At 28.9% G+C, this 27,949-nt stretch overlaps 2 protein-coding genes and 2 non-coding genes across 4 annotated transcripts; all 4 read right to left on the bottom strand.

The window, feature by feature from the left end:
• Window positions 1–4,371: 4,371 nt before the first annotated feature.
• Window positions 4,372–14,580, bottom strand: LOC107444182 (ribosomal protein L18A). The gene is made up of 5 exons (XM_016058267.3): window positions 14,420–14,580; window positions 11,321–11,500; window positions 10,376–10,505; window positions 7,214–7,323; window positions 4,372–4,502 (listed from the first exon to the last, which is right to left on the bottom strand). The coding sequence occupies exons 1-5, from the start codon at window positions 14,435–14,437 to the stop codon at window positions 4,410–4,412; spliced, it is 531 nt and encodes a 176-aa protein (XP_015913753.1). The 5' UTR covers window positions 14,438–14,580; the 3' UTR covers window positions 4,372–4,409.
• Window positions 7,565–7,692, bottom strand: LOC122269468 (small nucleolar RNA SNORA68). The gene has a single exon (XR_006225200.1). It is a non-coding gene; the product is annotated as a small nucleolar RNA SNORA68 (small nucleolar RNA).
• On the bottom strand, window positions 7,767–7,894 carry LOC122269469 (small nucleolar RNA SNORA68). The gene has a single exon (XR_006225201.1). It is a non-coding gene; the product is annotated as a small nucleolar RNA SNORA68 (small nucleolar RNA).
• A 5,460-nt stretch (window positions 14,581–20,040) lies between the features above and the next one.
• Window positions 20,041–25,066, bottom strand: LOC139425691 (uncharacterized). Its single transcript, XM_071181250.1, has 5 exons — window positions 24,792–25,066; window positions 24,623–24,691; window positions 23,851–23,937; window positions 21,573–21,715; window positions 20,041–20,337 (listed from the first exon to the last, which is right to left on the bottom strand). Exons 1-4 carry the CDS (start codon window positions 24,908–24,910, stop codon window positions 21,589–21,591), a joined length of 402 nt encoding a protein of 133 aa, XP_071037351.1. The 5' UTR covers window positions 24,911–25,066; the 3' UTR covers window positions 20,041–20,337; window positions 21,573–21,588.
• Window positions 25,067–27,949: the final 2,883 nt, after the last annotated feature.

Consider the following 27,949-nt stretch of genomic DNA (forward strand, 5'->3'; position numbering starts at 1 on the left):
TTTTATTTTCACCTGCCCTGTTGCAAGAAATTGAAATTAAATACTAACCCCTTCCCCAAGGATTCACACAACAGGGGTGATGTTGAGCCAAACTCAAAAATCCTGAAAAATTTCTTTAGTAAAATCATAAATGACGCATTTCAAAAAAAAATTTCTTTATAAATTTAAATCATTTACAACATAAAATTCTAAATAAATTAAATGTAGCATAATTTAAATTAATAATTTTGTATTTATTATACTACAAGAAAAAATATTTACAAATGAAAGAGATAACAAGTTTAAAATTCTAGTTCTAACATTTTAAATAAAATATACAAGAATTTATGTGATATGTGATTACCGGAAATTTCCAGATCGCGATTAGCGAAAAATTCAGACTTCTTCCCTGAGCACAATCATCTCTGACATAAGGAAAAACTTTATAATTTAAAGTGAGCATGATTTCGAGAATTTTAAACCAAATGGATTTAAAACATAAGTTTCTATAATACTCCAAGAACTATTAGAAAAGGAAAAATAGGCAGATAAAATTTTAGAATATAGTGATAGCCCACTGAAAAACTTGCCAACACTGGTGCTGACGCCCAATTTCATCGCAGAACATAAAAAGAATTATCAAGGATCAAAGATAAATACAAACCAGGGTTGGTATGATTTAAATCACCTGTTTCAGTTCTTTTTTTTATAACCTTTATGTAAACAAACTGAATATTTAAAAAAAAACATTCATAATTAATAGATGTTCTTTTCTTACAGAATATAATTTATTTATTCTTTTGAGTGTTTATAAAAGTCTGATATTATTGATAATGAAAGTAATTTCCTAAAATAAATTTAAGAATGAAAAAAGGCCCAAAAACTGGATAAGGGCAGCATGCAGTTATTAAAATACTTCACAATTAGTAGATTTCTATATTTTATTGGGAGAAACACAGAAACATTAAAATTAATCTGAGGGAGGGAGTATCTCTAACTACTAGCTAAATAATAATCTTACAGAATTTCAAAAAACTGATTAAACAAAATTTATTTTTGAAAACTTTTTGCAGCTTACCATAGAAAGATGCCAAATATATAAAAATCTCGATTTTAAATTCTTAGTCGCTTATGTTGATTTTTACTATTGCACGGCAGCACAATAATTTTTTATTTATGAACTTTAAGAGCTGACAGAAAGTTCATAGACGTAGAACAGCCGAGTTTTTTACTTCGCTCACAAAGGTGATTTCATGACTTCATCGTAGGTAGCCCGAACAATAACTCAGCTTCGATTGGAAGTTAACTCTCTAATTTAAAGAAATCTTTTGTTTTTAAAATGAAAGATAAGAATTTAGCATTTAATGCTGCGTTTAAACTAACTTTTGATTTGAAGTTAAAATTTTTATGCCTTAAAAACAATTCTCTCCACCCAAATAAAAAATATTATTCATTTTTTTAAAGAAAGAAAGACCTTTAATATTGTGTTTAAACTAGAAGAGTAGAGAAAAACAACTAGAGATATAACTGCTAGTTTTTCTTAAAATTGAAAAATAGTAAAAATTTTTAGTTTAATTCCAGACAATATTTTAATATATTTTCACTTTTCTTCCTTCTATTTCTAACAAACAGAAAATTTAAGTTTTAGTGTAGCTTTGAATTCTCCATATAATAACATAGGATTGCTTTATCTCCAATTAAAATATATTTTGAATACAATTTAAAAACTCATTTGAAGTACAGTTAATTAGACAATACATCAAGAATCAGACATTAATAATTAGACAGATAGTTAATAGTAACACAATGTCGAAGTACAATAGTTTAAAGATATTTTTTTAAAAAGGAAAAAAAAACACATTAGGCACTCATTCAAAAGACTGTCACTATGGATTTTGGAAACATTCCTTGCCTACCTGGATTACTTTTATCAGGGGTCTGTTAACGGACCCTTCACAAAATATCTTCTCATAAAAACGGACCCTTCACAAATTTATCTTCATAATTGTTTTGTTAATCGAATAAACCCTTCCCGGGGGTAAAAAGAAACCCGGTTCAAAACGAATTAAGTTTTCCGAGTTTCCCCCAAGTTTAATTTCCAAATGTAGTATTCTTTTTACAAACATCATGTGAACATTCTTATTGTCATTAAATGATAATTTTTTTTTTTTGGAAATAAATAATTGATCAATTTATGATTCATAATCAATCAATTATTCATAAAATTAATTAATAGATTATGTAATAAAAAGTAATTTCTGGCAAATTTTTTAAATAAAATATTACAAATTTAAGAATTGTTTAAGTTTACTTAATGCGTAACACAATATATATGTCAACTGAAATTATTAAAAATCTGAGTGATTTTGTTTCCAGAGCTCATTCTAGGCAGGGTGAACAGGGTGCAGCACCCTGCTGCCTTTTTAATCAAAAGAATCCCACCCTGTTGCCCCTGAAGTAAATTAGTGCCCTGATGTAATACTCCATGCCCTTTCTGTTCTCAACCCTTCTGTATTTTCCCCCCAAACTTTTCAATGGATTTCTTAAACTTTTGTTATTTTCAACTCTTTTTATTTAGCTTCTCATTGCTGTCAAGATATATATGGGAAAGGAAAAATAGCCATCACACCCCCTTGTTGCACTTGTCTTTGAAAATTTGCAGTTACTTCCACTATCATTAAATTATAATTAATAATTTTAATTATTAAATCATAACTACAGACATTTAAAAACATGCAATATTATTTTATTAAAATATGCATGCATTTTAAATAAATTACTAAGCTAATTAAGCTCATTAACTCGATATATATGTTAATGTATTAATGAAAATTATTAATTAATACGATTGCTTTGCTACTTTTAGTAAAGTAAAAAAAAATAATTTCTTTTACTAATAGACAATGCTTTTTAATTGAGCGTGTAAAACCTATAAAAAGAAATAATTGCCTTTTTAGAATAATAATACCCTGTTTTCAGGGATGAGATTGGCCAAAAGGCAAAAAAGCTGAATTTTCATGGGAGTAAATCGTGATTTATAGCAAAAATATCAGTAACATATTCTCATCCAGTTTCGCTGATGTTGTAATGCCTACATATAGCAACAATCGTCGATAGAATAACTGCCACATTTATAGGTACTAATTCCAAAAAAAAATTTACTTTTGACAAGAATCGCGATCTTGGATTTTAAAATCGCGTGAATATAAATCACGAAATAGAAATCACGTGAATGAAACTCGATATTGGATTTCAAAAATGTGAAAATAGAAATCACGATACGTAATTTTCAGATCGCGTAGATACGAATTACGATGCATAATTTCTAAATGGCGTGAATACGAATCCAAAGGATAATTTTTAAATCACATGTAAGTACGAAAATAGATGTTGAATATTACAACCGCAAAAATTAATCACGACTTTGGATAAACTCGCCGTGAATACGAATCGTTACATAGAATTTTAAAAATGCCTGAATACAAATCGCGACATTGGATTTTAAAATCTCGTAAATAAGAAACGCAATGAACGATATTGAAATCGCGTGAATAAGAATCGCAGTGAACAACTTTTAAATCAGGTAAATACGAAAATCGAAGTTTGATATTAAAATACGAGCTATCTAGCGGAAGGGGGGAAATTAAGAAAATCTTATTTTCTGCTCGTAAAAGCTAAAATAAGTAGATATGTAGAAGGGTTAGCAGCTATGTAGTTTGAATTTTCAAAATAGCTTTCGATATATATCTATATATCAAATCGGAAATAAATATAATTATTTTATTTCAACGACTTAATTTTCAGAAAAGGCGAAACATTTATTTAAAAAACTGAAACTTTTAGAAAATCGGAGTTTTTGATAATAAGGCTGAAATTCAAGAGACAGAAGTGAAAAAGGCGGAAATCCGCTAAAAAGCGGAAAAATCTCATCCCTGTGTTTTTAAACTTTTGCACCCTGCCCTTTTTTCTGTCTAGAACGAGCTCAGTTTGTTTCATTATTTGTTCGAAATGAATATTCTGTGTTGTGCTGCAGTACAGGCTAAATACCAAATATTTGTATATTGCATCTCTAATTTAATAGCAGCAATTGTTGAGCAGAATCTTGTATTTATTTACAATTTAAAAACCTCTTGAAAAGGTTTTTAGCAATTCTTGCAATAGCAGGACCCTATTTGCACAAATTCACAAAAGCAGGTCCCTGGTTGAAAGAATGTGACATATATATATATATAAACGCTTATTTAATATTAAAAAATTATGAGTATTTTTTTCACAAAATGTCTGGACAGACCCCTGATTATATAACCATATACAAAACACATAACACAAGCTTGGCTACAACACATTACTATTAGTAGATAGATATTAAGTTAAGTAAGAAAAACACGTTAGTAACACCTTTTCTTTTATTGTTTCAATATGATACAATTTTAAAATTTAGCATTTGGCCTAATAGTTGTGAAGCGTGGCTTGTGGAATTTTCGGTTGATTCTTGATGGCAGAGGGAATTTAATCTTGCTATCCTGAAATTTAAAAAAAAAAAGAAAGAAATCAGTAACAGTTAACAATACACTTGCAGGCCTTGTAGTTTGCCAAGAGATAAAGGGTTTTTTAGAACAGTATACATAACAGAGCAAACAACAAACCAAAAGTATACAAATTACTATGCTTAAGCCCTGTGGCAGAATTTTTTTTTTAAACCTTCTGTGACAAGCTACTCTAGTACTAATGTCTTTCAGCAATGTACTTTTAATAAAAACAGCTATGCATGTTACTAATTTTAAGCAACAGCAACATTGTGTTTATAAAAAAAAACTTAAAATTGTATAATTTTTAAAATTGAATACATATTTTTTTAAATTTTAATATTATGAATGATATTTCACATTTTATAGAAGGAAATATGCATTTATTACTTAATTTTTCGATTTTTGTAAATCATATACATTAAATAAAAATCATGAAAGCTGTAACTATCCCAAAAAAATCATGAGAATCAGACTTTTCAAAAAAGAGGTTGCTAAATGCGTGTCATTTCGAGATTTGGTTGTATCAGATTTTAAAAACAGTACAGAAATGAATAGCAGTAACTACAAAAATAAAAGACAGTCAATGTTAAAAATTAAATATCCAAATGCGTATTTCGAATTTTTCATACAGCCAGAAATATATCAGGATATTTAAAAACCACATGAAAATCAATATCAATAACTGCCAAGAATGCACTCAAAACACCATAGATTTAAGATACTATCAGCATAAATTGAGCACGTCAAAAAGTGATTAGTTAAATGTTCGATTCAAATGTTACTTGTAGAAATTATATCAACTAAGAAGTAATTGGAATTTAAAAAGCCTCATGGAAATTGGCAGCAATTGACTTGCAATAAAAAATCAAACAATGTCGAAAAAGCTGAAATTATTATAGTAAAAGTAATATATATTTTTAAACAAAAGTTGTAAAAATTCGTAGCAATAACTCTTGAAAGAACGGCTGAAACACTGCATGGATTAAAGAGGAAGGATATTGACGAGAACCAAGTGTCTCAATGAGTCATTTTTTGAATCTCCGATTAAAACTTCACGCTACATAATACCGGTATTATTTAAAAAATCACATAACTAAGCAATAAAACACATCTAAAAACTCATAGCAATATGTGCAGGGGGGGGGATATGAAAACACTACATATATTTACCGTTGAATTGGTGTGAGTTGTGAGGGTTAAAATTAAGACCAACACATGATTTAAAATTTTCATTAAATATATTGCACAGATTTTATTTCAATCAATTTTTTTTTAAGAAAAAAGGACAAATTAACCCATCCCACATTGATTAATTATTTTACTACAAATTTTAGCATTTGCAAGAAAATCCTCACTCAGTCAAATTTGATGCTCTTAGAAGAAAAAATGAAAGAAAGAACATGATTCCTAGAGCGAAATATCTTTTTAATTTTTACAATTAGGATTTTTTATTTTATTTCTGTATAATCAATTTGAAATTCAAGCTGCAGCGAGTGATTATCGAATTTTTCTAAATTTTCAAGTGAGAATTCAATGTGTGAGAAAAGCATCTTCTAAATATAATTCTGAAGGAAAAGTCTTGAAACTTTCTACAGTAAAGAAAACCAAAATTTCTTAATCAACTATCTTTCATTATTTTCAAATGAGAGTAGGAAAAATCACAAGCATTTCTTTCTTCTCTGATTGCAAGCAAGGCACATTTTGAATTTAATTTTAAGGGAAAAAAAATCCTTTAAAAATTACAGCAGAAAAGAAAATCAAATTTTTTTACTTCCCAAAGAAAAAATTCTTTCTGTGGGGCCTCTGTAACGTTCTGTGACAATGTCGCCATGTTTCTGCCATGGTGTACTTATAATAAATGCAAATTTTATTGAAAAAGAGTAACAAATAATCTAAACGCAATTTGTCAAATATCAAATGGGATGATCTGAATGCACATAAAAACCACGACTAAGCATTTTTTTTTGAATCAGAAAAATCAGGATTGTTGAGGGAAGAAAAAAAAAAACATTATCCTAAACACTGGCAAAAAAAAAAAGCATTAAGTCTAACTCAACATTGGTCATCATCTTGGACATGAAGACAAATTAACTCATCACCAGTCCACAATGCGTTAATAAAGAACAAACCAATCATACCATCATAATTGCAATTTAGAACCAAAAATTTCATATTTTATACTAACTTACAGATCTACTAAACACAAATCTACTAAACACTAAGAACAAATCTACTAAAAACAAAACTAAAATTACGGCAGAATATTTTCAAGAATCAACAATAAAAGTTAGGTGAAGAAAATATCTGACCTTTACCAGACTCTCCATAGCCTTTAAATTAAACTTGCTAAGTATTTTTCCATGGCTTGTAAATTAGTGCAGAAATTTTTAAAACAATATTTTTTAACAAAATTTTACATCTTAACCATTAATCCTTTATCTAAATTTTCAAATTATATTAGAAATATTTTAGAAACTCGGTATGTTATTGTAAGATTTTCAAATTTTTAACACTATTCTCTATCTGACCTAGTCTCTTACTTTCTTCACCAGACCTAACACTTCAAGCAAGTAAATAAAAAACTTGAATAGATTTCAATAAAAACCTATACATACATACCAATAAGCTTAACCACCTAATCATATACATACATTATACATATTACAGCAAAGGACAAAATAAGAAACTATAAAAAATCTGCTCACATGAAACTGTTTAACGTGAGGTCTGCGACACTTGGAAGCCTCAATCTCTTGAACTTTCAAAATTTGAATTGAATCTGCACGGGCACGATGCTTGGCTCCCATATCTCTATCTGTAAAACATTTTTTAAAAAAAAGGATAACATCAATAAAAAGTCTAATTAGGGATATTAATTTTTATCAGTAAGGTAGAAAAATTTTTAAACCTTGAGATATCAAACAAAACAAATGATTTTTTATATTAAATAAATGACTCGAAATATTTAACTAATTCCATACAAATTTTATACCTTGTCATTTAAAATCTAATAATGGGTAGAAACCTGTAAGCACAGAAGGAGAATCGAGGAAAAAAGCTGTTAAAATTTGATTCACTTCGTTCAGGAAATGTCCTAAACAAAGGCGACAAACTTTTAATTAATTTATGCACTCGCAACAAAGGCAAAGCTACACAACACTAAGCCTCCGAATTTTAGTGCAATTTTAAATAACCACTAACACAAATATCTAGGGCTGGGTAGAAACTTGTAAGCACAGAAGGAGAATTGATGAAAAAAGCTGTCAAAATTTGATTCACTTCGTTTAGGAAATGTCCTAAACAAAGGCGACAAACATTTAATTAATCTATGCACTCGCAACAAAGGCAAAGCTACACAACACTAAGCCTCCGAATATTAGTGCAATTTTACATAACTACTAACACAGGGTAGAGAGAATAACATTTGAGAGTACAAAGGAAAGAAAGAGAAAAAATTTCCAAATATCATCAACTTCACTAAAAAAACTTCTAAACAAAAGTGAACTTAGATAGAGCATTTATATTGAAAATTATAGCACAGACTGCAATTTAAGCAACAAATCCATACAAAACACGTCTGGGGGAAAGAAAAACTTTTTTCATGACAAACTTTTATTTCTAATTTCCATTTCACATGCCCCAGTTTTGAAGATTTCTCAATTTAGCAAGAAAACCACTAACAGCCTTTAATGTTATTTTATCTTCAATTGTAAATCTTTCAACTGGCATTTTTCAAAAGTAAGATTTCATTTTTGAAACCATACTGTTTCAACAGTGATTTAACACAAAATTTTTAGTTTATTTTTGGCTGATAATAGAAGTTAAGTAGCAGAGAAGACAAAAAATAGCAAGTTCAAGATTTATGTAACCATTTATTCGAGTTATATACTTTTAAATTTTGCTAATATTTTAGTTACATAATCTTTAAAAAAGTAGCTCAAAAACTTTCTTGAACAATAGTGCTTAATTTTGTTGCTTCTAATGAAATATTTTTAAGAACAGTTTTAGAGAAAATATGGTTAACTCATATCCATTTGCATCCATGTAAAACTCTGAAGTATATTCTGTGCAGACAATGCTAAAAGAGCTGAACAACTTTTCTCCATAACATAATTTGAAAATTGAGTTAAAAAGCTTCACAACATGATACAAGTATAAAATGTCATAAAAAAAGAATAAAAATGAACACTCTAGGTGAAAGATAAAACTAAAAAAGGTACACAATTCAAATATGCAGAACTTTTTGTTTAAAACCAAATGACGCAAATAATCTAAATATTGAATATCTAAGGTCAAATAAAAGTTCAACAAACATGCCAAAAACCATCGAAAAATAATTAGGACCAAAACTTTTCTTTTGTCAGTTCATATATTATTGAATTTTCTTAAACTATAAAAATCTAGATGACTTCTTAATACCAAAAACAATGCTTCTACATTATAATTGTCCAATATTTCAAGAAAATAAACATAAAAAGACATAATCATGGGCTTGCTTCTAAGTATTGTAGCTTTGATTAGCATTAGATGCTAAGAAAATTTATTTGCAGCAAATCTTTATTTCAATTGCAGCACTGCCTCGTGATAAGGCTTAACATGGCATTCACACACTAACTTAACCTCATTAGCTGTACTTCTTGACAGAATAATTCCTAAATAATAAAAGTTTGCAATGATTTAAAACTTGCTGAAACCTTAATTAAAATTATCTTTATCCAAACATTGAAGATCAGAAAAAATACTCCCTCTTATTTTTAAGGTGTCTATTAAGGTATGTGTATATTACCACATAAAACTTTAAACCACACAGAATTGTTTTAAATCTTTTTCCTTTAGTTTGGATAATTCATTGCTTAGCTACAAACAGTATTTCTATCTGTTAATGGCAATTTATCTTCTCTGCCAATCAAACTATCTTCAGGAATAAAAAAAACTACTTTTATTTACTTCTCTGAAGTTTCAAAAGCAATTATTTTGAATCTAAGAACCTATGAATCATTAGTATATTACTTTGAAATAGTTTATAATAATGAAAAATAAAGTAGCTTTATCTACTATAAAAATTAATTTGATCTTAATGACAGATTTCAGTTTAGAAAAGTTTTGCAAAAAAAAGTTTGTGCAATTTCATTGAGCTGGCAATCAGTTCTGAAAGAATAACTCAAAGTTTCATTTGAGTTTGAAAGTCTTAATTCTTCAAAGGTGATGTTTCAGATCTAAAAAAAAAACTTGCCAAATCTGATTTAAAGAAAAATTATCAAAAAAAAAAAAAAAAAAAAAAAAAAAAAAAAAAAAAAAAAAAAAAAAAGAAATCTAAATTCCTATTAAATAGAAGCCAGGACAAAATTCATAAATGATTGATTGGAATTACACAATAACCTTATTACTACCAGATTATAAAATGTATAATCCTTTGTGAAAAAATTTATTAGTTCCCAAAATTTTGTTCACCTGAGCTTTCTAGATGATCGAGCTGTATACACGTGATTGCAACAAAGTTATGGCATACATTGATACAATATATATTGCAATAATTTATGTATTAATTAATATTTTATTAAATTATTAAAATTAAATTAGACTATATTAAATTAATAAAAATTAAAATCTAAAATATTTATTAGTTTGAAATTTTTAATAAAGTAATGTAATCTCTACTTTAAAAAAAATTGGTTTCATGATTAAAATTTAGGAGAAAGTTATAACACTTGTCTAACAGTTACTTGCTGATAAGTATAGATAATATCCAATAATTTCTATTATTAGCTATAATGAAAAAATAATGTATGCATGTCTTTACAAAAACAAGCTTAAGCCCAAACCAAATTGCAATATTTAGAGGAAATAAAATAAAAATAATTACTCACAGCATTGAGTTACAGCAGATGCCACAGTCATGTCTCTGTATTCCCTGTACATGTTATGGGTTCCAGTTCGAGAATTGTATCTTAACCATACGCCAAAGTTCTTGACTTTAGTGGGGGTTTTATCATAAACCTAAATTTACAAGTATATTTCAGTGCACAAATTTAACATATTAAGAAGTTTAATAATTTAGTAAGGTATAATTCTTATGTAAGAAAAAAAATTAATAGCTAAATATGGAAATGCATATTTTGCAACTAAGGGTTATTGCTGCAGATTTATTAATCAGTAAGCAAATAAATAGGAATATAAAAAAGCATTTATGTGTGCATTCCTTGTTAAAAATACTTGTAACATTTTAAGTATTCTTAAAATAAGTAGCCAGACTCAGCTATCCTTTACACCTTCTTATAAAAATAAGATTTATGGCAGAGGAAGAATATTGCTTAAAGTTTAACGCACTAACATTTATTATGCTAGCAATTCTCTGCAAATATGCTAAAATGAAGGATAGTCAAATGCTTTTAAAAGCAAAATTAATTAGTTATCAGAACAACATAGAGTTCGAAAATTACATTAGCTGGGCTTTAAAGTGTTTCAAAATAAAAATCAGATAATTTCACAGAAAAATTTAGATCCTTTTTTCGGTATAAAACATACATACTATTCTCTGATGCAAGTTAAGAAAAAACAATTATCCCTATGGAGAGAACCTGCTTGCATTCAAGTGCACACCAAGCACCTTTCTATTTGTATTTAAAGAAACTGATGATTTGATTTTGATTTGATCAATCACTTTTATGAAGTGAGATGATTCTATCTCATTGTAAATTTTGTGATTTTTTTTAGAGTTATTTACTATTTTTAATATGCTATTGACAAGAATTTTAATCATCACTTTTTGTTGCTAACAGTAATTAATATATATATAAAAACTAAATAAATACCTCAGATATAGAAACAACTTCACCATGAGACTTCTTGATTTTCTTAAGTTTTCTGGTGAAATACCAGAATCTTGATTTTGCAGTAACCTTGTCTGGTGCAAATATTCTCATCCTGTATAATGGTGGATTTTTTTCTTTTTCACATGGAAGTTTCCTTCCAATAATTTTATACTCCTTCAACTAAAGGAAAAACAAAATCAGACATTAACAACAAGTCATCAATTAGTACACATTACTTTTATAATTTGATTACCTGTTTCTCCTGCTAATATCCAGTTATGCATTAAAAGACATTTAGAAATATTAGTGATAACCAATAAAAATCTAAATCACAATTCTACTGCTAAAAATAGAATATTAAAAATACATTCATGTTTCACAAGATGCACCACTCTTCAAAATTCTCAAGATTGAACTTTCTTTTATAAACTTGTTACATGTGGACAGTTATCACAAAAGATACTAATTATAACTAAATCAATATAATAAATTATAATTACTAATTATAATAAAGTAACATTGAATTCAATATTAACAAGGTCAATAAAAATTCGTTTAACACTGAACTTAGACCTATTTTTTGACCAATTAACACAATCTAGCATTAAACAGAATTTTTTTTAAAAATTAAAGCTTACTTTTAATGAGGATGGTCCATATATTATATCCAAGACTTTTTTTTTCAAAAAAAAAAAAAAAAACATTTCTTTTAATTAAATTAAGCAAATCAAAAATAGCACCTTCAAGTAAGTATTCACTATACCAATTGCTAAATTCTGACTTTCTTGGAGTCACTCATATCTCTATTAATATTTCCCTCCATTATTAAAATTTTGACCTACATCATTTTAATTTAACTTTGCCCTGAATTTGAAAATATCAAGCAGTTTCAAATTTAACAATGTGAATTTTGTTTTTACAAACAGATGGTGAAGTTAAGTCATTACCACTTTTCCATTATGGTGAGATATCATAAATTGCTCATTTGGCATTAATTATGAAAAATAGCAACATTTTTTTTAAAAAAAAAATTATCAATTTTCTCAGAAAATGTTTAAATTTTCAAATGGTAGGAAAAATTCTTTTTCTTTTGAAACTTAATTTTTAAAAAAGTCAAACATATAATAATTAGAGGGTGAAATTCAAACCGCTAAATCTAATTTCAGTCCTCAGGACTGAAGAGTGCATGTACACAAGTTAACACTATCTACCTCTTATAAATTTTATCACACTATGTGCAAGATTTCTAATGTTCTTTTTCAGTAAATTCTAAAGCATATAAATAATAAAATATTTCCATGATTTCGCATGAATATGATCTGATTCGACATCAAGAGATGTTCTGAAGAATGACAAATGTCTTTCTTCTAAATCATTATGATACACTGTTCATTGAATCAATGAGTTTGTTGAATTATAAAAAAATTTGAGTAATCAGTGATTAATTTGTTTCATATCCAAAGTTATCAATAAGATTTTTTTTAGCAGATGTTACACATTTTTGCTAAAAATTAAATATCTTGATAATAGAAAATTAGAAAGAAGATACTAAAGATATTGATTAATAACAAGTGATAAATATAATCTTCAATTAACAGTAGAAAGATGAATTTTTTAAGTTTTAAAAAGACAGTCTAGCTAAAGTAATTTTTAATAGACACATAATAAAATGTATTTAAGGATTTAATTTTCTTTTAACTTACAACATTGATTTTACATGGCATTGCAAATACTAACGGTTGATTAGTAACTAACTAATAAATAGTAGGGCAAAACTAGTGCTGTAGGTAGTATAGCAGACTTGCAGGGGTCTGTTAAGAAGAAATTTGGGTCCGTTAACGGATCCTTCACAAAATAATTTATCTTTAAATTGGACCCTTCACAAATTTGTTTATCTTTATTATTGATTTGTTAATCGAATAAATCCTTCCCAGAAAGAGGGGGGGAGAAAGACAAATGCAAAGGAACTAAGTTTTGTCTTCAGCAAGCAGAAGCTCCTTCCTTTATTCGTCTGAAATGAATATTCTGCGTTCCGCAGTATAGGCTAAATACCAAATATTTGTATGCTGCATCTCTAAAATAGTACCAGCAATTGCTGTTTATTTTCTAGAATTTAATTACAATTTAACAGTGTTGAGCATAATCTTGTATGTCTATACAATTTAAAAACTCCTTGAAATTTTTTTTTTGAACAGACCCTATTTGCACAAATTCACAAAAGCAGACCCTGGTTGAAAGAATGTGACTAAACGTTTATTTTATATTCACAAATTACGAGTAATTTCTTCACAATTTAATAAGAACAGACCATTCACAAAATTTCTGGACAGACCCCTGACTTGTAATATAATAATTGGTTTGTATTTGGAGGAAGGTTTTTGTTGTGAGAATTTTGAAATTCCATCATAAAATAAAAATGAATATAAACAAAATATTAATACAAACTAATTTTAGCTCATGAGAAAAATAAGATTTTCCAAAAATAAAGTAAGAAATGAACTACTAAATAGCAAAATTTCCTGGAAGCTATGCGTACGAAACCATATATATACATAAATATATTTGCTAGAAATCAATATTAATTATGAATTATTATGATATACTTTAGGGAAAATAGAAATTATCTTGAGAGGCACACATAGCAACAAATCGTGCTGCCTACTTAGTAAAACTGAGGAATCAGTTAGTTTGCTTTTACCCTGATTTAAGATCTCTTAATAATAACAATATCCAGAAAGAATGCCAGCACTGAATGAAAATATTGAAAGAATACATGCCTGTACAAATAATATTTTACCATTTCATTTGAGCAAGCAATACCTAAACTTTATCTTATCAGTTATTAACATATGTTAGACGAGTATAAAAACGATTATAAAATGAATAAATAGTTAAATTTATTTTGAGAATTCAAACAAAAAAATATTTAATTACGATAAAATAAAGATTGAAGTTAATTTAATAATTAATAAGACACCATGCATGGCAAGGCTTAGTTCTAACATTTCCAAAGAACATTTATAACACTTTACAATTATATACAATAATAGGTGATAACAATCATTACAAAAAGGGACATAATTTAAAATAAAGACATACCTGTCCTTTAACTTTCATTTTTTAAATTTTATAAATTACTTTCTAAGATGCCTCACATAAACAATCGCCACATTGACGACTTCAATCGGTAGTTTCGCACATACGGTACAGTTACAGAGTGACGGTCAATTCAAAAACACTCGCTAACTAAAAAATTTATTTAAGGCATATTCTCACTACATTAAATTCAAGAAACCGTTCAGTCTGAATGTTATTCACGCAAACCCCATCGCTGTCCAGAAAACATAAAATATCCCTAGATGAAAATATTTCAGTGATTATATTCTCATTTTTTCTTGGTTGGTAGTTAAGTTGGTACCTTATTCACGTCCCACTGGAGCTACATAATGGGATATTGGTGATGGTCTGGGAAACTTCCCTTAGGATGATCTGAAGATATGCGCTAACATAAATTTTTGCCCTCTGCAGAAGGGGATCTCATGGGTGAGGCCACTTCCTCAATTTAAATATGGATGGTGTTTTTAGTAGTAGTAGTAGTAGTTCATTTACGTCGCACTAGAGCTGCACAATGGGCTATTGGCGACGGTCTTTTAAACTATTGTATTTGATATGTTTTCAGTTCACATGCTAGCGTTTTACCGAAAATTTTACGTTACAAAATTATAGTTCTTACTACCATATATTTAATAAAATATACAAAACTGAAAATTAAATTTAACCAAATAAATGTTCTTTATATTAGATATCATGATAAAATGAGCAAATTTTGAGACAATTACCAAGTTTTATCCCATCTACTCTGTATTTCATTCTCAATTTTATCAAAATAATTACCAATCAAAGTCCGTCGGTAAGGATTACCGAGTTTTTTGATGTTCATTCAGACGCGGTAAATTTTACCATATTCTGGTAGTTTTTGCCATACTTTTGTTCTTAGTGTAGGATATAAAAATATGCCTGAAAAAATCCTACTTCTTATGAAATTTTGATAAATCCTTATGGAGACATTTTGTAACTAAAATGATATTAAATTATGTAANTAAGTAATAAGTAATCAAATACATTGTTTGCAAGAATTTCAAAACACAATGATGCCAAATGGCTTTAAAATACAACTGAAACAGTAACCCGGAAATTTAGGCAGTCCCGAGTTTGCAGCGTTCTCTAGTGTAGAAAACACCATCCATAGATTTGAAGGGAATGAAAATTTTCTCCAACTGTCTGTACTCATGCTCCTTCTCAGTGACCCACCACGGAACTTTCGATTCCATAGATTTTATATACACGTACATTGCATGCAATCGGATGGTGTTAGCGGAGTTGAGGATCGGACTGAAGTAGGATTCTCTATCCACTGGGCCATCATGGATAGATTATTTCATTATTTCTTGACGGTGATCGGACTGCTAGGACTGAGAATGGATCTCAAACAGTTAAAAGTAATTTTAACATTGTAGGGGCGTGATCGAAGTCAATAAGTTGCTACCCGACAGCCTTCATGTGTGCTACTTAAACTGCGATTGAAATTTATTCCGATGTATTGTTTTAATTAAGATTATTTGATTACATCCATACCAAGCCACAAATTTATAGATAATTCGGGGCACACAATGGGAATAATTTGGTCCCATTATGCAAAACCGTGGAAAGGACATGCAAACTATAAACTGAGAAAGCAAGAGGTAAGAAAAAGACGTACAAGTGACAAATTCGTATTATTTTGCATTAGGATGCGAAGAGGTAATGTGCGCATGCTAATGCAAAAGTATGAGAATCTGCCTCTGCGGCCTACCGTTAGAAAGCTAAAATTGCATTACGCAGACAGGTGGTCATATTCCGTAGTATGGGCGTACGTTTTGAAAATCTCATAGTCTTTATTTTATTTAAAACATTCACTAACTTATTCTTAATGAAAAAAGAATAAACCTCAAATACTAAGTTTTGATGTACACGACACGGATACAGATCCTTCGAAGGATACAGATAGAAAGATACCCCTTTCTTTAGTTACAGAACGTCTTGATGATTTGTTTGAAGAATCAATTATGTGATATACTTGATCACATCATAATTAATTATTTTTAATTAAATCAGTGTTTTTGTATTAGACTGCAGTAATTTTCGGCAGATGCGCCGTATAACCGCTTAGAGTTGAGTCCAAATAATACAATCCTGAAACAAACTATCTTAAAATAATTTCCTATCGTGAAAAAAAATAATAATGAAAAACTGTCAGGTTTGCATTTGGCGAAGTCTTACGAAAATTGGCGAATACTTTTGATATTTAGCTAATTTACTGGCTAATAATTTAAAATCCTCAGCGCGGGTCTTCCTCCCTAGTATTTTTATTACAGAATTATTCAACCCCATTAAAAACCTTTATTTTTATTACAGTATGGTAATTTTAATAAAAACATCGTTCTTTTTTCTTATTATTGTTTTTTTAATACAGAACAACCAAGCCCCAAATTATGCCTAGACATACGGCCATCCCCAAATTCATAGAAGAGTTAGTTGGGCGCAAGGGGGTCTGATTTTAATATCAATTTTATGTGTTTGTTCTCTGCTTATACATGTGAAGGCCTTTGTTTTCCCTATATTAACCTATAATTTTAAAACTCGACCCTATTCATTATTACAATATATCCAACACGTTCAGTGTTTTATTTTTCCATTGAGTTCAAATGATTTTACTTTTCACATTGATATTACATTAAGTGAATCATTTAATGGTAAATTTATCTTTAACATATTGTTATTTTATTTTCTGATTTCACTTACAAAGCAGCGGAAGGTTATGAAAAATGCTTTCTTTTCAGGCAATTTAAAAAATATATACTATATTGCTTATAGGAATGAATAACAAGAAAGTCACAATAATGTTCATTGTATTACAGCTAATAAACGTTTAGCAATAGCAATCTGATAACAAAAGTAAAATAACAATATGTTACTAATAATATATAAATATAACTAATAATATATAAATATAACTAATAATATATACAACTAGTAATCTATAAGTAACTCGTAAACATAAAAAATGCATAAAAGGTTATTGCAAAATTGCTTCATTTTTGATAATATTTTTCTTTATGACTTAAGATAGTCCAGAAATGTTTTCATCTGTTTTAAGAACATCTTCCAGATCTTCACGTTCGAAAGTGTTTTGAAGTGAGACCCCTTCTTCGTCATACGAATATGTTTCTAGCATTAAAGTATGATCCTCATGTAGACAATCATTATAAGTGTGGCCCTTGCAGTTTGCACATATCACTGAAAATTGCATTCCTTCTATGCTACAAGAGCAAATGACTTGACATCTGGTTTTACAGGAACATGAAACATTGTTCAGTAGTTTTGGAGCCTCTGGTGGTATTTGAAATCGGAATCTTTTTATGGTTCGGCCTCCATTCTCAGTCTTGGGCAACAAGGAAGGTTTAACAGTTGCACTTGAAGGTATGCCTTCAGGACAGTTTTGTCATGCAGATGCCTCGGTTGTAGGCAAACATGCCAATTTGAAATTAACTTTCGAGAGTCTCTTTTGAAAGAGATGTAAGCGACTTAGGATACGAATAGCTTTGTTCTCTTTCGTATATATAGATACCTTATAAATTTGGCCCCTGCATCAGAAACCTAATTAAGCATACTCTTAGGATCATGAAAACAGAAACATATTCCTTTTAAAACTGGAAATTTTCCGGAAAAGTTTAAGCATTTTGTTTTTTCTTGTCTGAAAAAAGTAGAAGTACTATCGCAGCCAATGAAGGGGTGTAGGAATAATAATAAAAACTATCTTGATTCTCCTTTCCACGTTCATTATATGTAAAACAAATAATGTGTTCCGTGACAAAGAAACACCATCTGTGAAACCCCAGGTCCTCAAATCTTTTAAGGCTCACAAAATGGAAACACTAAAATTCATGAAAGAATAATTGATTTCTGTAATTCTTTGAAAAATTATTCGATATATCCAAGCTTAAAGTGTTATTATTTTCTTTGAGATTCGCAAATATTTTTGTTGTGTTTTTCAAAAGTAAAATTTGAAAGTTAGAAAAAGAAAATTCTATTTAATCTTGTTATTTCCTACTGCCCCTCACTCAAATTCCTAATTTCATCTAATATCTTCTTCTCCAAAAGTCACTAACGCTTGCTTTTTCTAACTAGTTTTCTGTCACTATCTACAAAACAGTTACGATATCCAAGGGGTCTTGATTGGTAAATTTAGTAAGAACAATACATTCTAGTTTGTTGTTTTCAAAATTTGCATCGCTGTATATCACTCGAGGCGGAATATATTGTTCTATGGTTTGAATTAAATTTTGCAAATGAAGTATCTTTTAAATGTTATAAGACCGAAGAAGGTAGCAGTTTTTTGGATCTCAAAAGTTTAGCTCATTTCAGGAACCGTCGCAAACACATATTTTTCTTTTTTGCCCAAAATGAAATAAAATCATTTCCAGCTTTCTGGGAATAAGGTCGTATGAAGGCGTTCTTCTGGGATGCGAGGCCAAGTCACCAAATTTATAAACGAATTAATCGGGGCACAAGGGGGCCTCATTGACACTGCATCTCATGTTCTAAATATGCATAATAATCTTCTCTTAAAATTTACCTATAATGTTAAAATTTGTTCTAAAGGAAATGTGGCAAAAAGTATTTTCTCATATTAGTGTTAAATAATTGCCCAAGAACTTTGCATTTTTGAACAAAATAAAAATATTTTTAAATTTTCTATAACTTTTTCTGAAAATAAAGGGAATTTTTGGAAATCATGTTCCTCATATTTTAATATGAAATCAATTTTCAAATAAATAGGCATTTCAAAAAGCTATACAATTATCTCTGAGTATCCTCTCTAATGTATGTACTACATAAGGTGCTCCAAAATTTGACCAACATATTCAGTGAGGTGATATAAGGATTAGCCAGGCGATCGCAAAGTGCGAGATGTGGAAATCGCAAAACCTCCTGCAAGTTCAGACAACGCGCTGAAAAAATACTTTTAAAGATACTACAAAATTGCTTTTTAGAAATATTTATATTAGTACCAAATGGTGTCCTCTGACATCATTATACAATCTACAATGAATTAAAAACGATTCCTAAAAGTGGAATTATAAGGAAAATATTAGCTTTCATCCTTACTGCAAAGATAAGCAGCCTTTTCTTTACCATAGTAACTGCCATTTTCAAATGCTAAAAAGAAAAGGAAGAAGCAGAGCAACGTTGCGACAGATTTAGCGTTACCCAGGGTGCACCACAAGGAGGCCTGTCGCATTACACCCCAATTTTTTTTTTTTTTTTTTACAAAATGTAACAAGAATTTTTTTTCTTTCTTGCCCATAAGTCATTAAATGTAAATGTATTGAAGATAAGGCTTCTCAAATATATATATATATATATTTTTTTTAACAATTACAAGATTTTTTTTTCTCTCCTTTTATACGCATAATTTATGGAGAGAATAGAAAACAAATTTTCTTGAGAAGTTTTTTTTTTTTTTTTTTTTTTTTTTTTTTTTTTTTTTTTTTTNTTTTTTTTTTTTTTTTTTGCAAAATACACGAATTTTTTATGCATTATTTATTATACGTATTAGAAACAAGTCTTTTTTTGTATTTTTTTTCTTTTTTTGCAAAATATAACAAGATCTTTTTTTCTTCTTTTTTACCCGTAATTTATTAAACGTAATGCAAACACACTTTCTTAAGAAGTTTTTTTTTTTTTTTTTTTTTTTTTTTTTTTTTTTTTTTTTTTTTTTTAGACACATTTGATTGGCTTGTAAAGAGCATTGGCTTGTTTATGAAATAGTTCAAATATGGTATGGTCAAAATATTCTTCAATATTTCTCAACAGAATAAATTTCTTGAGAACTTTCAGAATTCCTTGCACCTTTTTGCTTTTCTTTACATAGTGCATTCAGCCAATCTTTCTCAAACACACCAACAAATGTTCTTCTGCAAAAATAATAAATTCACATAAATTATAATTTCTTTGCCTAAAGTTGTTTTGTTATCAAATTCAATCATATTAAAAAAATAAATTATTGATATAAATAATATAATAATGCGAGTTATCAATCTGGAACAAACGTTTAATGAGGAAATGAAGCCGCGGAATCAGGACAATTAGGAACTGTTTCTTATTATTATAAGTCTTAATGATTTGAAATTAACAGGAGAAAGTTTAAGGCCATGTATGTTGTATCCCTTATAATTGTGCTATTATTATTATGTGTCTCAACGAATTTAATAATCAGGAAAACAATAATTCAAAATAACATTTCATGGCATCATGCATTGCATTAATATTGTATTTATGATTCAGTGCAAAAGAAAAAGAAATAAATAAATAACGTTTTTTTTTTTACGTATTTTAACGTATTATAACGTATAATTTTTTTTAAAATAACGTATCTTTCTCAACAAGAAAAAAAACGCAACAATTTTTCTTCTTCTTTTAAATGCACGTTTCAGGGGCCGGGATAGCCTGGTAGGTAGTGCACTGGGTCCAAGGCCAATAGTTCGTGGGTTCGATCCCCGCCGGCCAAAGACTCCCCGTGTAGTAAATGGTGACTGATGCACTTTAAATTTGTCGAGTTGCAAAGTCCTCCATGTTCCCATAACAAATCAAAACCTCTGGGGGTACTGATCCAGGATTTTTCCTTGTCTTCTGGATTGGTTCAAAGTTACGAGGCTACGGAGTTGAACGTTAGTGGTCGCTAACCCAAAATTGGGTCGGTTGTTCAAAGACGGATATAATATAAAAATAAAATAAAATGTACTTTCCACAAAAAGTGTTTATGGACTGTATAAACGTTGATCAATTGATCATTACTTCTCTTTATATGAAAACTGCAGTGTAGGCGAGCTCCTATGTTATTGAATAATAAATAATTGGAAGAAAGATTTTAATTTATGTTTAAAGTTGAGGTTTGTTGAGCCTAATATGAAAGTCTGAAGTTTGTCCCTCCCCCCCTGACGAAATTTAGCCGCCATCTTGAATTTATTTGTGGCAAGGAGTCAAACGTGATAAGACTTAATCTTTATAGACAGAAGATGTATTTTTTTTAAAAAAAATTTTCTTACTAAAATCAAATAAATTCCAGACTAAGTCAATAGGACGAATAAATCAGAAGCTTTTAGAAATTTAATGAGTATAAAGTATAAGAGAGAACAATTTTCGATCTTACCTATATGTGCACAGTTTTAGAAGAACCTTTTAAACCAACCGTACAAACTACTGATGGATTCAAAGAATCCTTTTTTCTCGGTGACTCTCTTTCTCACCGCGATTTCAACCACGGTCTTCACAATCACGTCAACACGAGTTTTCCTATAAAAATCATTAATATCTCATGAATTAGGATTTCTTCTTACCAAGTGTTATAGAATTAAACCACATTTGAATAAATAAATTATTGTTCGTAAACTACTCTAATACGAGTAACTAACCTGAAATAAAAGCAACGTGGAAATTAAACAGATAAATCGCTAATATGTAAAATTTCCTATCATAAAAAAATTATAAAAGTCATAATTTGCATGAAAAGAAATAAAATTAGGATTGTTATATGGCTTAAGAAATTTTTCTCAATTATCTTTTATCTCAGCATTTATCAAACAGAAAAACAATTATTTAAATTAGCTTGACAAAATACATTCCTAAAATTAAAATAAAGTTTAAAATGTAATTGCATTTCAAAACAGTAAAAAAAACTTATTAAAAACAAGTTATTTTTTTTAAAAAAAACACGAGTCAGAAAATTTTATGGATGGTATAAGTCAATTCGCGATCGCAACGCTCGAGTACGCCGTCTTGCGGGAGCCTGTAAATATCGGACATTAATTTATCACGTTTTCATTTANTAATATTGTATAACTTCTCTGTATCTGAAGATCGCTGAATAATTTAAGTGGAAGGTTAAAAAATTGTATATCATTGGTATAGTCTAAATTATAAGCGAAAATTGTTTAGAATGATATTTCTTAGCATACTAAAAAATAGCCAATTAGTCAAGATTCAATATTTATTTAATCATCAAAATTAAAATTTAAATCAACTATAAGTAAAAACATTATTAAATTTTTATTTAACATTAAAATTTCTTTTCATGCAGCTGCATGTGTAAGAGAAACAGAATTTTCGCAATCTTACAAAATTTACAGAAATATTTTAAGTGATAAGTGACAGAAATATTCCATTTGTCTTAACTACCACATCTGCATTATAGCCCCTCTCACCTATGCAATAATAAATTTGAAAAAAAAAATTAAGCCATAATAGTAAAATAAATATGAAACTTGTTTAAATTAAAATTATAAATGAAAATAAAACATTATTGTATTTTTTGAAAAAAGAATTACATACAATCTCATTTCATGATTTCATTTATTATATTGAGAGTACAAATTAGTTCGGTCCGTTTTTTTGTGGTCAAAAATGCATTTATTTCAGAACAAAATGAATAAACAGATTAATCTAAGTATTGTCCATTGCTGGCTACTACTTTTTCCCACCTCTCAGGCAATTTTCGAATTCCATCTCGAAAAATTGTCTCGTCTTCAGAGGCGATCCAAGTTAGGAGCCAATTTTCGATTTCTGCGAAAGAAGTGAACTGGTGACTTGCCAAATCGTGCTGCATCCGTCTGACAACCAGTAATCAGAAGGAGCAATGTCCAGCGAATACAGCGGGGGCGGTAAAATATCCCACTTGAGCGTTTCCAAATAATTTTTTACGACTTTTGAGACATCAGGCTGACCGTTATTACGCAGAAGAATAACTTTGTGATGTCTTTGCTCGTATTCCGGCCTTTTTTCTCGTAATGCACGGCTCAAATGAATCAATTGTAGCTCGTACCGACTACCCGTAATGGAATCACCAGGTTGTAGCAGCTCATAGTATACAAAACTATTAACGATTCATCATTCACCATTCTTGAAACGTCGAAACCATTCCCTGAATGATTTATCAGTTGTCACCATAAACTTCTACAAGCATTCGATGCGCTTCAGCTGCACTTTTCTTCCAATTAAAGCAGAAACATAAAACCTCCCGCAAATGGTGCTTCGTTACCACAAAATTTGAGTTATTCAACAAAGTAAAAACAGGGTTTTTGTATGAAACTCAAAGTGATATAAACTACAGCTATGTATAAACTATGCTATGTATTAACTGAATATTATTGACAGACGTTTAACCTATCTGAAACCATCGAAACCTGCTGTCACTATATAACAAGCAGAGCCATCTTTTAAAAACGGACCGAACTAATTTGTACTCCCAATATATAAATATTACTAGTTTATTGTTTTAAATGCCTCGAAAAAAATTCAATTCACTTAATTTAAAAAAAAGTCAAGTGGGAAGACGTATAAGGCTTGATTTCAATTTGATAATAAATTGCCCCGAAATATTTTTAAATCTTTAGTACAATACTGATCATTGAATTGTATAAAGAGTTAATTACCTATCAGTATCCAAAACACCATAACTCGTTCTCTCATACAATCCTTTCTCAAGAAGATCGAAATCTTCATCGACCCAATTCATCGAACTAAAATTATAAATAAAATCATGAAGTATACTTGTAAATAAATTAAATATCTGTACAAGGATAAATAAGATATCTATAAATATTTTAATTATATTTTCCTATCATAATTTCCTATCATACTATTTTAATTGCCGCGAGGAAAAAAATAATCTATTATATAAATATGTCACGAAGAAAAAGACAATGCTTGAATACAATTTGATAAGAAATTCCACATAAATAAAATTTTTTTCCCAAGCATTCGCAGAATGCTTGTAAAAATCTGCACTAATTTATACAAAGAGAATATTACCTATTATTAGCCAAAACACTTATATTCATACAACCTATTTTAAAAAGAGCGAAATCTCTATCATTTCACTGTACGATAAGAGAGCTCAAATTATAAAAATAAAATAAAAAATTAAAAATTCTATAAGTATTCAATGAAAGAAAAATTATTTACAATTTCCTTTTTCAGATAAATTAAATACATATCTACTAGAACGGGCATATTATTTTAAGTGTCTCCAAAAAATATATTTTGATTAATGATATTAAGCATGTCAAGTTTAAAAAAAAGGTGGATTGAGTTCAATTTGGTAACAAATTCGCCAAAAATATTTTTTTATATCATTAGCACAATAGAAATCTATATTAGTTTATATAAAGAGTAAATTACTTATCATCAACCAAAACACCGTACCTGGTATGTTCATACAATCCTTTTTCAAGAAGATCAAAATCTTCATCGTCCTTGTGGACGTGATGCAAGCTAAAAAATAAAAAGAATCATTGCATTCATTGAAAGAAAAAATATTTACACTATATATATATATTTCAATTTAAGGAATTTTAAAAAGAGTTATGCTTACTCAGTGGTGTCAGACAATCCATCGCCAGACATATGAGTCTGTTCATCTCCGCTACCATCGCAGCGTTCATCAACATTCACTACAACCTCAGCTACAGATAAAAATAAGAAGAAAAACATTACAATACTAACAAGTATAATACAATTTAAAGAAACAAAATGCCAAAAGAATTAAAATGAAAAAAATTTATATTTATTAAAAACATTTAAATTTAAAATATATGTTATTAAAATTTTTATATTTTCAATAAACAAAAGTAAAATTTTATAATGAATGGTTCATCTAAGAATAAACACAATTCGTAGCTATCATATTATTTTTTTTTAGAAAGTTTGTATGAAACCTAATGTCTGTAACTTACCATATTTACTAACTTACTGTATATTAGGAAAGACTGACGTTTTTCTGTAAGAAATACTGGCCAAGCCTAAAATTTCTTCAATCGATGTTTTATTTAATTTCTTGTTATTTGACAGAATAAAATATATCACTCTACTTTTCGGGAAAATTATAATCTGAGATTAGTGCCCATGAAATTTCGGCTCTTATCATCTTTCTCTTTAAATTGAAAAATTTTCCTACCTATACCTTTTTTTAGAGAATACATATAGTTTCCATGTAATTTGTTTTTACATATGAAGCCTTTTCTAATAGTTTTTTTTATTTACATCTGTTTATTATTTGATTAACCTTAACGTTTTTGACATAATGATATAATGGCATTAGTGGCAGGAACATTCCTACAATTAACTGCAAGTATTTATTGACTTGTTAATATATTGATATTTTTATGCTAATTGATAATATATTGATATTTTTATTGTTAATATATTGATATTTTTTATGAAAAAGTACATATTTAAACAAGAGATAGTTGATAAAAAATTTATGTTCAAATCGCCAAATCTAAGAGGGGCCCCAAATTGTTAACCATTACCTACTGTACAACAAATTTCAACTTTCTTTCTTTTGTAACTTCAAGATGAAACTATTAATTCTTTATAAAGAAAACGCGTTTGACTCATAAAAAGGACCATCACGCACTTACCAATCTTTAAATGAATTGTCGGATGTCTCGCTTCCTAGCGCTTCAAAAGCAAGGAAACTTCAAGGAGGTAGATAAAGTCTTTTATTGCAAAAAAACTTAGCAAATATTTATAAAATGCTTTCCTTTACTTAAGTTGTTGATGCGTGCTCTTAAAATAAAATGTCGCCAAATTAAAATGTCATTATTTTCAACCAAACATATACAAGAAATACACATTTTCATTTAAAGGACATTTTTCATATTGTATCATGCTATTGACCGCATGCATTTGAATTACCTCTCTTGAATTTTAGCTACATGATTTAAGATATGCAAAAAAAATTGCATTTTATACTTACATAGAGGTCGAGGATGTTCTTTCAACTGGTTTAACCAGTGATTAATAATGGCTCTTTTATAGAGAGGAAACCTCATCCTCTGCTTAAGCCAGTAAGAAATCATTCTTTGGTGATACAAATCACTCATAATTACACACTTTTTTAAAGCTTTTGAAAATCGCAGTCAAAATTGACAACCTTTTCTGAATATAGCTCAAAAAAGAATGATCATAAAATTTTTTTATACCTTTGTTGCACTTTTCAACAATTATTATATTTTTGTCAATAATGCGCAACAATAATATTTTATACGAACTTCTCTGATATTTCATTGTTGTAATTCTAAAGCAACTTTCTTTTTAATTCATTGTGTTAAATTAAATACAAAAGTAAACATAGACATTGTTGAAAAAAATTCCAAATGTAAGGTTAAATAATGATTTCTTAATGCGAGAAACTAATATTCATACAAAAGATCTAAATTTTGGCAAAACACGTATAAAAGAGTTTAAAACATATGTAGAACCTATCGAAGTTAGGTTGACATTAGTTTTTTTTCTCTTCGTATATTTTCCTAATTAGATTATTCTGCACAAAAAATAGAGATATCTGGTTGGGATGCGTAGAACTTCTGGCTGACACCTTATATATATCGCACAATTTTATAAATAAACAACTATGTAGGTTAATAATCTCATGAATTAATTTGAATCTACCGTCAAATATGTTGACATAAAGTACCGTTCCATGAAACCTTCTTTTCGTACTTAAAAACTAGTCCTATATAGTTATAAATTCTAAAGCACTTTTTATTATTTAAATAAAAAATTTTAAGCAGAAGTTTGAAGCACAACTATCTATTATTATTCCGTCAAAAAATTTGGTGGGCAATAATAAAAATTCTACAAAAAGTATGAAGTACAGAAAAGTCTAAATTTTGATTTCTTTACAACTTCGCTAATACTTCTTTAATATCATGATGCATATTAACAATTTTGTCAAAAATAAAGCCAATTGTTTAAAACAGAAAAAACCAAAACGCCGTCGAAATTTATCAAACCTACACTATGGAATGTGGGACTACAAACATAAAAAATTTGTATATGCATAAGAAAAAACGCAGTAAATAAAACGCTAGTGTTAGAAACACCTCCAAGTTTCCTCAGGTAATCCAGTTGGTTCTTTTGCTTTTCATTCCACTTTCTTGCCTAGTGATTTAGTTTCTTTTTTAAAGAGTTTTTGTTTTTTCCGTACTAAATATAATTATACGATCCCTTCTGCGTACACTTTTCTGACTTAATATTTGCTGATGATTCTAAATTATTTATGAAGGGAAATGATAGATGCACTCGCTACATATGTAGATTTTATGCTTACTTTCAAAGTTAAGCACAGAAGAAAAATACTTATTTCTGGAAGTCAATCGCAATTAAAGAAGCAGTAGGTTGTGGCAGATTAGAGGGAAGAATACAAATATTTTAGATAATTGACAAACATTTAGACAATTGATTGTGGGTGGGTGACCACTTGGATTAGTCTGCGTAGGGACCGAAGGTGTGTGGTATTGGTCCTCGTTAAACTGTTCTACCGTAAAGTGCTCGACTTCGAGTGCAGGTCGTCGGGCTACCATCCCCTCTGCGGAGGATCAAAGTTGTGATGGTATGTCTTCGGATCATCCTCAGGGATGTTTCTCAGACCGTCACCAATAGCCCATTGTGTAGCTTTAGTGCGACGTAAAAGAGCTACGACAACTGACTCAAATAACAATTAAAGTACGCATAACTGATAAAATT

The sequence above is a fragment of the Parasteatoda tepidariorum genome, chromosome 5 (genome assembly GCF_043381705.1).
Source record: "Parasteatoda tepidariorum isolate YZ-2023 chromosome 5, CAS_Ptep_4.0, whole genome shotgun sequence".
In the NCBI taxonomy this organism is placed as follows: Eukaryota; Metazoa; Arthropoda; class Arachnida; order Araneae; family Theridiidae; genus Parasteatoda; species Parasteatoda tepidariorum.

Bases quoted from the DNA above. Each gene is read 5' to 3' on its own strand.
- LOC107444182 (XM_016058267.3), bottom strand. The intron at 10,506-11,320 runs GTATTTATTTAG...TTGTAAATTTAG, and splicing joins AAGTTGTTTCTATATCTGAG to GTTTATGATAAAACCCCCAC. The intron at 7,324-10,375 runs GTGAGTAATTAT...AATGTTTTACAG, and splicing joins ATCTGCTGTAACTCAATGCT to ATAGAGATATGGGAGCCAAG.
- LOC139425691 (XM_071181250.1), bottom strand. From the start codon at position 24,910: ATGTTTTTCTTCTTATTTTTATCTGTAGCTGAGGTTGTAGTGAATGTT. The intron at 23,938-24,622 runs GTACGGTGTTTT...TTATAATTTTAG, and splicing joins GGATTGTATGAACATACCAG to TTCGATGAATTGGGTCGATG. The intron at 21,716-23,850 runs GTAATTAACTCT...TGATTTTTATAG, and splicing joins GGTGTTTTGGATACTGATAG to GAAAACTCGTGTTGACGTGA.